The sequence below is a fragment of the Coregonus clupeaformis genome, unplaced genomic scaffold (assembly GCF_020615455.1).
Source record: "Coregonus clupeaformis isolate EN_2021a unplaced genomic scaffold, ASM2061545v1 scaf0459, whole genome shotgun sequence".
NCBI lineage: Eukaryota > Metazoa > Chordata > Actinopteri > Salmoniformes > Salmonidae > Coregonus > Coregonus clupeaformis.
The window spans coordinates 137,078-150,979 of NW_025533914.1; the positions used below are offsets into that span (position 1 = coordinate 137,078).

Genomic DNA, 13,902 nt, shown 5'->3' on the forward strand with positions numbered 1-13,902 from the left:
ATATAATTGTAATGTATTTTTCTTCTTGGCTTTAAAAGTAGCTTCAGACTAAACATGACTCACTCAGTTCCAGGTTGGATGGTGTTTTCAAGGTTCTATTTGCTTGCCAGAGCATTTGCTGTATAGTTTGGGAATAAGAATCTTTGGTAGTAAGAATCCTTCCAGGTAATTCTGTCGAAAATCAGATCGTAGGTTTGGAGTTTTGATTTGTAGTGAAGGTTATGTTGTGGAGGGTAGCATCCTGTATAGGGAGGGTAGCATCCTGTATAGGTCCCTGCCTGTTTGGAGTGAAGGTTATGCTGTGGAGGGTAGCATCCTGTATAGGTCCCTGCCTGTTTGGAGTGAAGGTTATGTTGTGGAGGGTAGTATCCTGTATAGGTCCCTGCCTGTTTGGAGTGAAGGTTATGTTGTGGAGGGTAGCATCCTGTATAGGTCCCTGCCTGTTTGGAGTGAAGGTTATGTTGTGGAGGGTAGCATCCTGTATAGGTCCCTGCCTGTTTGGAGTGAAGGTTATGTTGTGGAGGGTAGCATCCTGTATAGGTCCTTGCCAAAAAAAACAAGTTTATCTAACTCTAAATCTATATTTTTGTAAAAACATGCTGAAAAATTCAGGAGCTCATCTACCCGTCTGCTCTTTCTCTCTCTCTCTCTCTCTCTGTCTGTCTCTGTCTCTGTCTCTGTCTCTGTCTCTGTCTCTGTCTCTGTCTCTGTCTCTGTCTCTGTCTCTGTCTCTGTCTCTCTCTCTCTCTCTCTCTCTCTCTCTCTCTCTCTCTGTCTCTGTCTCTGTCTCTGTCTCTGTCTCTGTCTCTGTCTCTGTCTCTGTCTCTGTCTCTGTCTCTGTCTCTGTCTCTGTCTCTGTCTCTGTCTCTGTCTCTGTCTCTCTGTCTCTCTCTCTCTCTCTCTCTCTCTCTGTCTCTGTCTCTGCTCTCTCTCTCTGTCTCTGTCTCTGTCTCTGTCTCTGTCTCTGTCTCTGTCTCTGTCTCTGTCTCTGTCTCTGTCTCTGTCTCTGTCTCTGTCTCTGTCTCTGTCTCTCTCTCTCTCTCTCCTCTTTCTCTCTCTGTGTTTGGTGTGTGTGTGTTTTGGTGTGTGTGTGTGTGTGTGTGTGTAATTACAGTGTGGTAGGAAAGCGTTCCGCTCCTTAGCAGAGCAGGAATGATCCGGAAAAATGTGAGGGAGATGTTCTCTCATTTAGTACAGGGAAACACGGTGTGTGTGTGTGTGTGTGCACGAGAGAGAGAATTCAAAAACAAATCCAATTTTTTATAAACTCCCTTATCTACTGGGTGAAATACCACAGTGTGCCATCACAGCAGCAAGATTTGTGACCTGTTGCCACAAGAAAAGGGCAACCAGTGAAGAACAAACACCATTGGAAATACAACCCATATTTATGTTTATTTATTTTCCCATTCATACTTGAACTATTTGCTCATTGTTACAATAATATAATAATAATAATAATAATATGACATTTAGCAGACGCTTTTATCCAAAGCGACTTACAGTCATGTGTGCATAAATTTTTACGTATTGGGTGGTCCCGGGGATCGAACCCACTACCCTGGCATTACAAGCGCCGTGCTCTACCAGCTGAGCTACAGAGGACCACAACACTGTATATATAGACATAATATGACATTTGAAATGTCTTTATTCTTTTGGAACTTCTGAGTGTAATGTTTACTGTTCATTTTTATTGTTTATTTCACTTTTGTTTATTATCTACTTCACTTGCTTTGGCAATGTTAACATACGTTTCCCATAATGCCCTTGAATTGAATTGAAAAGGTTTATTTCTCTGTCCTCCTCATGACTCCCACAGACAGGTGTGTGTGTGTGTGTGTGTGTGTGTGTGTGTGTGTGTGTGTGTGTGTGTGTGTGTGTGTATGTGTATGTGTATGTGTGTATGTGTGTATGTGTGTATGTGTGTATGTGTGTATGTGTGTATGTGTGTATGTGTGTATGTGTGTGTGTGTGTGTGTGTGTGTGTGTGTGTGTGTGTGTGTGTGTGTGTGTGTGTGTGTGTGTGTGTTGTGTGTGTTGTGTGTGTTGTGTGTGTTGTGTGTGTGTGTGTGTTACTCTTGCATGTACAAAAAAAAAGGATCTTTATGAATCATATAAGGATATACTGTATGTATATACAGTACCAGTCAAAAGTCTGGACCCACCTACCAATGGAAGGAGAACACCTACTCATTCAAGGGTTTTTCTTTATTTGTACTATTTTCTACATTGCAGAATAATAGTGAAGACATCAACTATGAAATAACACATATGGAATCATGTAGAAACCAAAAACGTGTTAAACAAATCAAAATATATTTTATATTTGAGATTCTTCAGTAGCCACCCTTTGCCTTGATGACAGCTTTGCACACTCTTGGCATTCTCTCAACCAGCTTCACCTGGAATGATTTTCCAACAGTCTTGAAGGAGTTCCCACATATGCTGAGCACTTGTTGGCTGCTTTTCCTTCACTCTGCGGTCCGACTCATCCCAAACCATCTCAATTGGGTTGAGGTCGGGGGATTGTGGAGGCCAGGTCATCTGATGCAGCACTCCATCACTCTCCTTCTTGGTCAAATAGCCCTTACACAGCCTGGAGGTGTGTTGGGTCATTGTCCTGTTGAAAAGCAAATGATAGTCCCACTAAGCCCAAACCAGATGGGATGGCGTATCGCTGTAGAATGCTGTGGGAACCACACATGCGGAGATAATCCGTTCACCTACTCTGCGTCTCACAAAGACACTGCGGTTGGAACCAATAATCTCAAATTTGGACTCATCAGACCAAAGGACAGATTTCCACCGGTCTAATGTCCATTGCTCGTGTTTCTTGGCCCAAGCAAGTCTCTTCTTCTTATTGGTGTCCTTTAGTAGTGGTTTCTTTGCAGCAATTCGACCATGAAGGCCTGATTCACACAATCCCCTCTGAACAGTTGATGTTGAGATGTGTCTGTAACTTGAACTCTGTGAAGCATTTATTTGGGCTGCAATCTGAGGTGCAATTAACTCTAATGAACTTATCCTCTGCAGCAGAGGTAACTTTGGGTCTTCCTTTCCTGTGGCGGTCCTCATGAGAGCCAGTTTTATCATAGCGCTTGATGGTTTTTGCGACTGCACTTGAAGAAACGTTCAAAGTTCTTGAAATGTTCCGTATTGACTGACCTTCATGTCTTAAAGTAATGATGGACTGTTGTTTCTCTTTGCTTATTTGAGCTGTTGTTGCCATAATATGGACTTGGTCTTTTACCAAATAGGGCTATCTTCTGTATACCCCCCCTACCTTGTCACAACACAACTGATTGGCTCAAACGCATTAAGACGGTAAGAAATTCCACAAATTAACTTTTAAGAAGGCACACCTGTTAATTGAAATGCATTCCAGGTGACTACCTCATGAAGCTGGTTGAGAGAATGCCAAGAGTGTGCAAAGCTGTCATCAAGGCAAAGGGTGGCTACTTTGAAGAATATCAAATATAAAATATATTTTGATTTGTTTAACACGTTTTTGGTTACTACATTATTCCATATGTGTTATTTCATAGTTTTGATGTCTTCACTATTATTCTACAATGTAGAAAATAGTAAAAATAAAGAAGAACCCTTGAATGAGTAGGTGTCCAAACTTCTGACTGGTACTCCTGTTGTTACATATATTGATTCTAATATATATGTACTCCTGAAACATATACGTGTCCCTATTTCAGGGTCAATATGTCAATGTAATGTCATTGCTCTGTCACCCTATAGCACCCTATAATCTCTCTAAGTCATCTCTCTAAGTCATCTCTCTAAGTCATCTCTCTCTCTCTCTCCTCCAGACGTGGTGATGAACACTAAGCTAGAGACTTCAGATCTACGATGGACTGTCTACCCCCACACAGACCCTGAGGTACACACACACACACACACACACACACACACACACACACACACACACACACACACACACACACAGAGACCCTGAGGTACACACACACACACACACACACACACACACACACACACACACACACACACACACACACACACACACACATACACACATACACATACACACATACACACACACACACATACACACACACACACATACATACATACATACATACATACATACATACATACATACATACATACATACACACACACACACATACACACACACACACACATACACACACACACACACATACACTGAACACACACCTGCCCTCTAACCTGTATTATATGATGTCTCAGTGGGAGGAGATGAGTGGTCTGGATGATGAGGGGAACAGTGTGAGGACCTATCAGCTGTGTCCTGGAGACGGCAGCACCTCTCATTGGCTTAGGAGCCGGCTGATCCCCCGAAGGACCGCCTCCGTGCTCTACGTAGAGATAAGGTACGGACATGCTGATTGGCTAATGGGGTTATACAGATGTTCACTTCAATTGGTTAATTGATTGTAGGCGCTGGGTTCCTCTCTAGGTTCCTGCCTTCTAGAGAGTGTTCCCCCTCTGAGCCTGGTTCCTCTCTAGGTTCCTGCCTTCTAGAGACTGTTCCCCCTCTGAGCCTGGTTCCTCTGTAGGTTCCTGCCTTCTAGAGACTGTTCCCCCTCTGAGCCTGGTTCCTCTGTAGGTTCCTGCCTTCTAGAGACTGTTCCCCCTCTGAGCCTGGTTCCTCTCTAGGTTCCTGCCTTCTAGAGACTGTTCCCCCTCTGAGCCTGGTTCCTCTCTAGGTTCCTGCCTTCTAGAGACTGTTCCCCCTCTGAGCCTGGTTCCTCTCTAGGTTCCTGCCTTCTAGAGACTGTTCCCCCTCTGAGCCTGGTTCCTCTCTAGGTTCCTGCCTTCTAGAGACTGTTCCCCCTCTGAGCCTGGTTCCTCTGTAGGTTTCTTCCTAGGTTCCAGCCTTCTAGAGAGTTTTCCCTCTTGAGCCTGGTTCCTCTGTAGGTTTCTGTCTTCTAGGGAGTTTTTCCTAACAACTGTGCTTCTGCTTTGCTTGGTCTTCGTGGTTTTAGGCTGGGTAAAGCACTTTTTTAAAATGTAAAGCACTTTTAAAGCACAACTGCGGATGTAAAAAGGCTTTATAAATGCATTTGATTGACTTGTTGATTTGATTGATTAATGCATTGATGAATGTATTGACAGGTTTACGATGATGGAGTGTTCGTCTCTTCCCTATAACTCCCACCGGTCCTGTAAAGAGACATTTAACCTGTACCACTATCAGACAGACACGGACGAAGCTACCAACACGCACCCTGCCTGGATGGAGAACCCCTATACCAAGGTACGCTTCCAATACACGCACCCTGCCTGGATGGAGAACCCCTATACCAAGGTACGCTTCCAATACACGCACCCTGCCTGGATGGAGAACCCCTATACCAAGGTACGCTTCCAAAACACGCACCCTGCCTGGATGGAGAACCCCTATACCAAGGTACGCTTCCAAAATACGCACCCTGCCTGGATGGAGAACCCCTATACCAAGGTACGCTTCCAAAACACGCACCCTGCCTGGATGGAGAACCCCTATACCAAGGTACGCTTCCAAAACACGCACCCTGCCTGGATGGAGAACCCCTATACGAAGGTACGCTTCCAATACACGCACCCTGCCTGGATGGAGAACCCCTATACCAAGGTACGCTTCCAATACACGCACCCTGCCTGGATGGAGAACCCCTATACCAAGGTACGCTTCCAATACACGCACCCTGCCTGGATGGAGAACCCCTATACCAAGGTACGCTTCCAATCCAAACGGCCAGTTACGCTAGCCAAACGGCCAGTTACGCTAGCCAAACGGCCAGTTACGCTAGCCAAACGGCCAGTTACGCTAGCCAAACGGCCAGTTACGCTAGCCAAACGGCCAGTTACGCTAGCCAAACGGCCAGTTACGCTAGCCAAACGGCCAGTTACGCTAGCCAAACGGCCAGTTACGCTAGCTGTGTAGAACAATATGATTGCATAAAGTGCCGTACAGCACTCTTTTGAAATAAAGTCATTTTTGACAAATATGCAAATGTGTCAATTTGTCACTTTCGTGGCTATGTGGACATGTTCAGCTACTGAAGAAACTGTATTGACAGCTAGTAGGCTTGGGAGATATACCGTATACCGGGGTATATCACAATACCGCCTTGCTACGCCACTGCTTATAACTATAAATTAAGTATAACTACATATAAGAAATCTAAGATGTGTCAAATAAATGATATCCAGCTCAGGGCTCCAGCTCAGGGCTCCAGCTCAGGGCTCCAGGGCTCCAGCTCAGGGCTCCAGCTCAGGGCTCCAGGTCAGGGCTCCAGCTCAGGGCTCCAGGTCAGGGCTCCAGGTCAGGGCTCCAGGTCAGGGCTCCAGCTCAGGGCTCCAGCTCAGGGCTCCATCTATGCATCTGGTTTGCTAACTTGCTAGCTAAGTGGCTAGATGTCGAGATCAAACTTCTTGGTTACAGCAGAGACATTCAATCCCCTCCTGACTCAAGATCCCTGTTGTCGAAATTATTTTGTGCGTCCCCCCCCCCCCCATTACAGGAAGATCCCACCAGATGACCTTCTTGGTTTTAACATCCTCCCTAACCCGCTCTCTCCTCAGGTGGACACAGTAGCAGCTGACTTCCTGCTTCGAAGGGGTGGAGAGAAGAAATCCAATGTGAAGACGCTCAGGATTGGTCCATTAACTAAAAGGGGCATGTACCTAGCCTTCCAAGCACAGGGAGCCTGTATGGCTCTGCTGGCTGTCAGGGTATGGACGGTCTTCTTACGTTGCTTAGTTACCTAGTTTTACTTACTGGCTGTCAGGGTATGGACCGTCTTCTTAAGTTACTTAGTTACATTTACAGGTTAACATTAGTTACCTAGTTTTACTTACTGGCTGTCAGGGTGTGGACGGTCTTCTTAAGTTACTTAGTTACATTTACAGGTTAACATTAGTTACCTAGTTTTACTTACTGGCTGTCAGGGTATGGACGGTCTTCTTAAGTTACTTAGTTACATTTACAGGTTAACATTAGTTACCTAGTTTTACTTACTGGCTGTCAGGGTATGGACGGTCTTCTTAAGTTACTTAGTTACATTTACAGGTTAACATTAGTTACCTAGTTTTACTTACTGGCTGTCAGGGTATGGACGGTCTTCTTAAGTCACTTAGTTACATTCACAGGTTAACAATAGTTACCTAGTTTTACTTACTGGCTGTCAGGGTATGGACGGTCTTCTTAAGTTACTAAGTTACATTTACAGGTTAACATTAGTTACCTAGTTTTACTTACTGGCTGTCAGGGTATGGACAGTCTTCTTAAGTTACTTAGTTACATTTACAGGTTAACATTAGTTACCTAGTTTTACTTAGTCTTAAGTAAGTTTTAAAGTAACATTTGATCATGTAGAATGCAGTCTTAACGCTTCAACTCAATCGGACTCTACACACCCCCTCCCACTCTTCTCTAACCCTATCCATTCTGTCTCCAGGTAACCCACTCTTCTCTAACCCTATCCATTCTGTCTCCAGGTAACCCAGTCTTCTCTAACCCTATCCATTCTGTCTCCAGGTAACCCAGTCTTCTCTAACCCTATCCATTCTGTCTCCAGGTAACCCAGTCTTCTCTAACCCTATCCATTCTGTCTCCAGGTAACCCAGTCTTCTCTAACCCTATCCATTCTGTCTCCAGGTAACCCAGTCTTCTCTAACCCTATCCATTCTGTCTCCAGGTAACCCAGTCTTCTCTAACCCTATCCATTCTGTCTCCAGGTAACCCAGTCTTCTCTAACCCTATCCATTCTGTCTCCAGGTAACCCAGTCTTCTCTAACCCTATCCATTCTGTCTCCAGGTAACCCAGTCTTCTCTAACCCTATCCATTCTGTCTCCAGGTAACCCAGTCTTCTCTAACCCTATCCATTCTGTCTCCAGGTAACCCAGTCTTCTCTAACCCTATCCATTCTGTCTCCAGGTAACCCAGTCTTCTCTAACCCTATCCATTCTGTCTCCAGGTAACCCAGTCTTCTCTAACCCTATCCATTCTGTCTCCAGGTAACCCAGTCTTCTCTAACCCTATCCATTCTGTCTCCAGGTAACCCAGTCTTCTCTAACCCTATCCATTCTGTCTCCAGGTAACCCAGTCTTCTCTAACCCTATCCATTCTGTCTCCAGGTAACCCAGTCTTCTCTAACCCTATCCATTCTGTCTCCAGGTAACCCAGTCTTCTCTAACCCTATCCATTCTGTCTCCAGGTAACCCAGTCTTCTCTAACCCTATCCATTCTGTCTCCAGGTAACCCAGTCTTCTCTAACCCTATCCATTCTGTCTCCAGGTAACCCAGTCTTCTCTAACCCTATCCATTCTGTCTCCAGGTAACCCAGTCTTCTCTAACCCTATCCATTCTGTCTCCAGGTAACCCAGTCTTCTCTAACCCTATCCATTCTGTCTCCAGGTAACCCAGTCTTCTCTAACCCTATCCATTCTGTCTCCAGGTAACCCAGTCTTCTCTAACCCTATCCATTCTGTCTCCAGGTAACCCAGTCTTCTCTAACCCTATCCATTCTGTCTCCAGGTAACCCAGTCTTCTCTAACCCTATCCATTCTGTCTCCAGGTAACCCAGTCTTCTCTAACCCTATCCATTCTGTCTCCAGGTAACCCAGTCTTCTCTAACCCTATCCATTCTGTCTCCAGGTAACCCAGTCTTCTCTAACCCTATCCATTCTGTCTCCAGGTAACCCAGTCTTCTCTAACCCTATCCATTCTGTCTCCAGGTAACCCAGTCTTCTCTAACCCTATCCATTCTGTCTCCAGGTAACCCAGTCTTCTCTAACCCTATCCATTCTGTCTCCAGGTAACCCAGTCTTCTCTAACCCTATCCATTCTGTCTCCAGGTAACCCAGTCTTCTCTAACCCTATCCATTCTGTCTCCAGGTAACCCAGTCTTCTCTAACCCTATCCATTCTGTCTCCAGGTAACCCAGTCTTCTCTAACCCTATCCATTCTGTCTCCAGGTAACCCAGTCTTCTCTAACCCTATCCATTCTGTCTCCAGGTAACCCAGTCTTCTCTAACCCTATCCATTCTGTCTCCAGGTAACCCAGTCTTCTCTAACCCTATCCATTCTGTCTCCAGGTATATTTTAAGAAGTGCCCCCCCCTGACGCGCTCCTTCTCCCGGTTCCCTGAGACGGTTCCCCATGGCCTGGTGGAGGGGGCTCAGGGTGTGTGTGTGGACAACGCCGTGACGCCCCCGGGCGAGCTGGAACGCCCTCCCAGCATGCTGTGCGGTGAGGACGGACAGTGGGTCGGTCAGCCTGCCACCACCTGTGCCTGCAGACCAGGGTATGAGGCCACGGATACAGAACTACAATGTAGAGGTGAGGGGGTCGGAGGTGAGGGGGTCGGAGGTGATCTTTTCCTGTTTTAGTATGTGTCTCAGTGTGTGTGTGTGTGTCTCAGTGTATGTGTGTTTCAGTGTATGTGTGTGTCTCAGTGTGTGTGTGTGTCTCTGTGTGTGTGTGTCTCAGTGTGTGTGTGTGTCTCAGTGTGTGTCTCAGTGTGTGTCTCAGTGTGTGTCTCAGTGTGTGTCTCAGTGTGTGCCTCTGTGTGTGCCTCTGTGTGTGTGTGTGTGTGTGTGTGTATCTCCGTGTGTGTGTGTGATTCAGTATGTATGTGTGTCTCAGTGTGTGTCTCAGTGTGTGTCTCAGTGTGTGTCTCAGATTACAGGCAACATCCGCGCTGAGCTAAAGGCTAGAGCTGCCGCTTTCAAGGAGCGGGACTCTAATCCGGACGCTTATAAGAAAGTGGATGAAAAACAGATTTGGCTCATTAATCTATATGGTCCAAATCAGGATGATCCATACTTCTTTGAAAATATTTATACCAATTTATTGAATTTACAGGCAACAAATGATCAAATCATAATGGTGGGAGACTATAACACAGTGTTAAGTGTTACAGGACTAATCAGTGTCTGATCGGAGAAGTATGTACAGGTACTCAAGAAGTCTTCTCCCGGTTTCTTTATTATTTCAGTCATAGTTACCATTTCGTATTTTGGCTGTCAGCCTGTTTTTGGACACTTATTTGCTCCACCTTTCTTTTATCGTGTTAAGTCCGGTGTTTTGTATCCTGGTTTCGGGACCACCGGTAAAGATCCTTGTTTCACCATCTCTGCCTACTGCCTGCTGTCTATCCTGCACCGCACCTGGGTCACACCTCACACCAACCCTTACAATTAAGGACCTCAATGGACCGTAAAGGGAACCACTCTACGAACTATCATCAACTTGGCCTTAAGGGAATCACAAATATTATGGACACATTAGAAATAGTGGACATTTGGAGACTAAAAACCCCGACCTAGTGAGATATACATGGAGGAGACTTAACCAAGCTAGTCGTCTTGACAACTTTCTTGTCTCTTTCTCTCTTGCATCAAGGGTTAAAACAGTTTTAACAGGAGACAGAATGCGACTGGATCATCATCTAATTGGCCTTCACATAACTCTTAGAGATTTTCCACGTGGACGGGGATATTGGAAATTTAATCAAAGTTTACAGGAGGACAATTTATTTTTTAACTAAGGCAAAATAATTTATAACTGAATTATTTCATTTGCATTTGTATTTATTATGGATCCCCATTAGCTGCTGCCAAGGCAGCAGCTACTCTTCCTGGGGTCCAGCAAAATTAAGGCAGTTATACAATTTTAAAAACATTACAATACATTCACAACAGATTTCACAGCACATTAAGTGTGTGCCCTCAGGCCTCTACTCTACTACCACATATCTACAACACAAAATCCATGTGTACGTGTGTGTATAGTGCGTATGTTATCGTGTGTGTATGTTATCATGTGTCTGTGTCTATGTTTGTGTTGCTTCACAGTCCCCGCTGTTCCATAACGTGTATTTTTATCTGTTTTTTAAATCTGATTCTACTGCTTGCATCAGTTACCTGATGTGGAATAGAGTTCCATGTAGTCATGGCTCTATGTAGTACTGTGCGCCTCCCATAGTCTGTTCTGGACTTGGGGACTGTGAAGAGACCTCTGGTGGCATGTCTTGTGGGGTATGCATGGGTGTCTGAGCTGTGTGCCAGTCGTTCAAATAGACAGCTAGGTGCTTTCAACATGTCAATACCTCTCACAAACAAGCAGTGCTGAAGTCAATCTCTCCTCCACTTTGAGCCAGGAGAGATTGACATGCATATTATTGTTTGCTCTCTGTGTACATCCAAGGGCCAGCTGTGCTGCCCTGTTTTGAGCCGATTGCAATTTTCCTAAGTCCCTCTTTGTGGCACCTGACCACACGACTGAACAGTAGTCCAGGTGCGACAAAACTAGAGCCTGTAGGACCTGCCTTGTTGATAGTGCTGTTAAGAAGGTAGAGCAGCGCTTAATTATGGACAGACTTCTCCCCATCTTAGCTACTGTTGTATCAATATGTTTTGACCAAAACAGTTTACAATCCAGGGTTATTCCAAGCAGTTTAGTCACCTCAACTTGCTCAATCTCCACATTATTTATTACAATATTTAATTGAGGTTTGGAGTTTAGTGAATGATTTGTTCCAAATACAATGCTTTAAGTTTTAGAAATATTTAGGACTAACTTATTCTTGCCACCCACTCTGAAACTAACTACAGCTCTTTGTTAAGTGTTGCAGTCATTTCAGTCGCTGTAGTAGCTGACATCTATAGTGTTGAGTCATCCGTATACATAGACACACTGGCTTTACTCAAATCCAGTGGCATGTCGTTAGTAAAGATTGAAAAAAGTAATGGGCCTAGACAGCTGCCCTGGGGAATTCCTGATTCTATCTGGATTATGTTGGAGAGGCTTCCATTAAAGAACACCCTCTGTGTTCTGTTAGACAGGTAACTCTTTATCCACAATATAGCAGCGGGTGTAAAGCCATAACACATACGTTTTTCCATCAGCAGACTATGATAAATAATGTCAAAAGCCGCACTGAAGTCTAACAAAACAGCCCCCACAATCTTTTTATCATCAATTTCTCTCAGCCAATCATCAGTAATTTGTGTAAGTGCTGTGCTTGTTGAATGTCCTTCCCTATAAGCGTGCTGAAAGTCTGTTGTCAATTTGTTTAGAGTAAAATAGCATTGTATCTGGTCAAACACAATTCTTTCCAATAGTTTACTAAGGGTTGGTAACAGGCTAATTGGTCGGCTAAAAAAAACGATAAAACGACGCAAGATTCAAGAATTCGTGCTTTTCAGCTAAAATTATTATATTGAATTCTTGCCACCAACAAAATGTTGAATATTTGGGGCATACAATCATCACAGCTGCAGATTTTGTTGTGAGGAAACAGAATCAATAGACCATTTATTTTGGTATTGCCCTCAGGTAGCCTGGTTCTGGTCTCAGGTTCAGGAATGGCTGAAAATGCATAATATTGATCTAAAATTGACTGTAGAAATAGTATTGTTGGGAGATCTGGAGAGACCGGGTCAGTCAATTAGTAATATACTAATACTCATAGTAAAATGATTTATCTTCAACTCGCAATCTGTGGATTCTATTCGATTAGATAGATTGAAATTGTATGTTAAACATCACAGCATAGTTGAAAGGTATATGGGGCGTAGAAATCCGAAGAGGGTGGCCAGCAGAGAGGTGGGATGGGCTGAGGGAAGCTGAGGGTTGGGATGGGCTGAGGGAGGCTGAGGGTTGGGATGGGCTGAGGGAAGCTGAGGGTTGGGATGGGCTGAGGGAGGCTGAGGGTTGGGATGGGCTGAGGGAGGCTGAGGGTTGGGATGGGCTGAGGGTTGGGATGGGCTGAGGGAGGCTGAGGGGTGGGATGGGCTGAGGGAGGCTGAGGGTTGGGATGGGCTGAGGGAAGCTGAGGGTTGGAATGGGCTGAGGGAGGCTGAGGGTTGGGATGGGCTGAGGGAGGCTGAGGGTTGGGATGGGCTGAGGGAGGCTGAGGGTTGGGATGGGCTGAGGGAGGCTGAGGGGTGGGATGGGCTGAGGGAGGCTGAGGGTTGGGATGGGCTGAGGGAGGCTGAGGGGTGGGATGGGCTGAGGGAGGCTGAGGGGTGGGATGGGCTGAGGGAGGCTGAGGGTTGGGATGGGCTGAGGGAGGCTGAGGGTTGGGATGGGCTGAGGGAAGCTGAGGGTTGGGATGGGCTGAGGGTTGGGATGGGGAATTGGAGACAAGTGGGAGTGGAGTTGCTGGGTGGGGGATAGAATGACGGTCAAAGATAAAATTCAAAAAAGTCCAAATAAAACTGAACAAAAAATAAATTTGAATGACACTGAGGGGCAGTGTTGTTACAGCTAATGCCGGTTTGCCTGAAGCTGATGCCGTGCAGGTGTTTGTACACATATAACTGGATATACAGAACAAACACACTCTGGCTCAACAAATAGAGTCCATTAGCCAGGGTGTGACAAACTGCATATACAGTGGGGAGAACAAGTATTTGATACACTGCCGATTTTGCAGGTTTTCCTACTTACAAAGCATGTAGCGGTATGTCATTTTTATCATAGGTACACTTCAACTGTGAGAGACGGAATCTAAAACAAAAATCCAGAAAATCACATTGTATGATTTTTAAGTAATTAATTTGCATTTTATTGCATGACATAAGTATTTGATACATCAGAAATGCAGAACTTATTATTTGGTACAGAAACCTTTGTTTGCAATTACAGAGATCATTCGTTTCCTGTAGGTCTTGACCAGGTTTGCACACACTGCAGCAGGGATTTTGGCCCACTCCTCCTTACAGACCTTCTCCAGATCCTTCAGGTTTCGGGGCTGTCGCTGGGCAATACAGACTTTCAGTTCCCTCTAAAGATTTTCTATTGGGTTCAGGTCTGGAGACTGGCTAGGCCACTCCAGGACCTTGAGATGCTTCTTACGGAGCCACTTCTTAGTTGCCCTGGCTGTTTGTTT

General features: G+C 45.1%; 1 protein-coding gene across 4 annotated transcripts in view; it reads left to right on the forward strand.

Moving 5' to 3' along the window:
* Positions 1-13,902, forward strand: part of LOC121559682 (ephrin type-B receptor 4b-like) — a 114,985-nt gene that overhangs the window by 17,556 nt on the left and 83,527 nt on the right. For 2 of the 4 annotated variants that reach the window (XM_045215500.1, XM_041872796.2), the window contains exons 2-6: positions 3,825-3,895; positions 4,246-4,388; positions 5,134-5,275; positions 6,586-6,735; positions 9,101-9,344. In XM_045215500.1, the coding sequence (XP_045071435.1) occupies positions 3,825-3,895; positions 4,246-4,388; positions 5,134-5,275; positions 6,586-6,735; positions 9,101-9,344 (750 nt within the window). Of the gene's footprint in view, positions 1-3,824; positions 3,896-4,245; positions 4,389-5,133; positions 5,276-5,595; positions 5,735-6,585; positions 6,736-9,100; positions 9,345-13,902 lie in introns of those variants that run through there. The other 2 variants (XM_045215501.1, XM_045215502.1) reach the window with 1 other exon arrangement.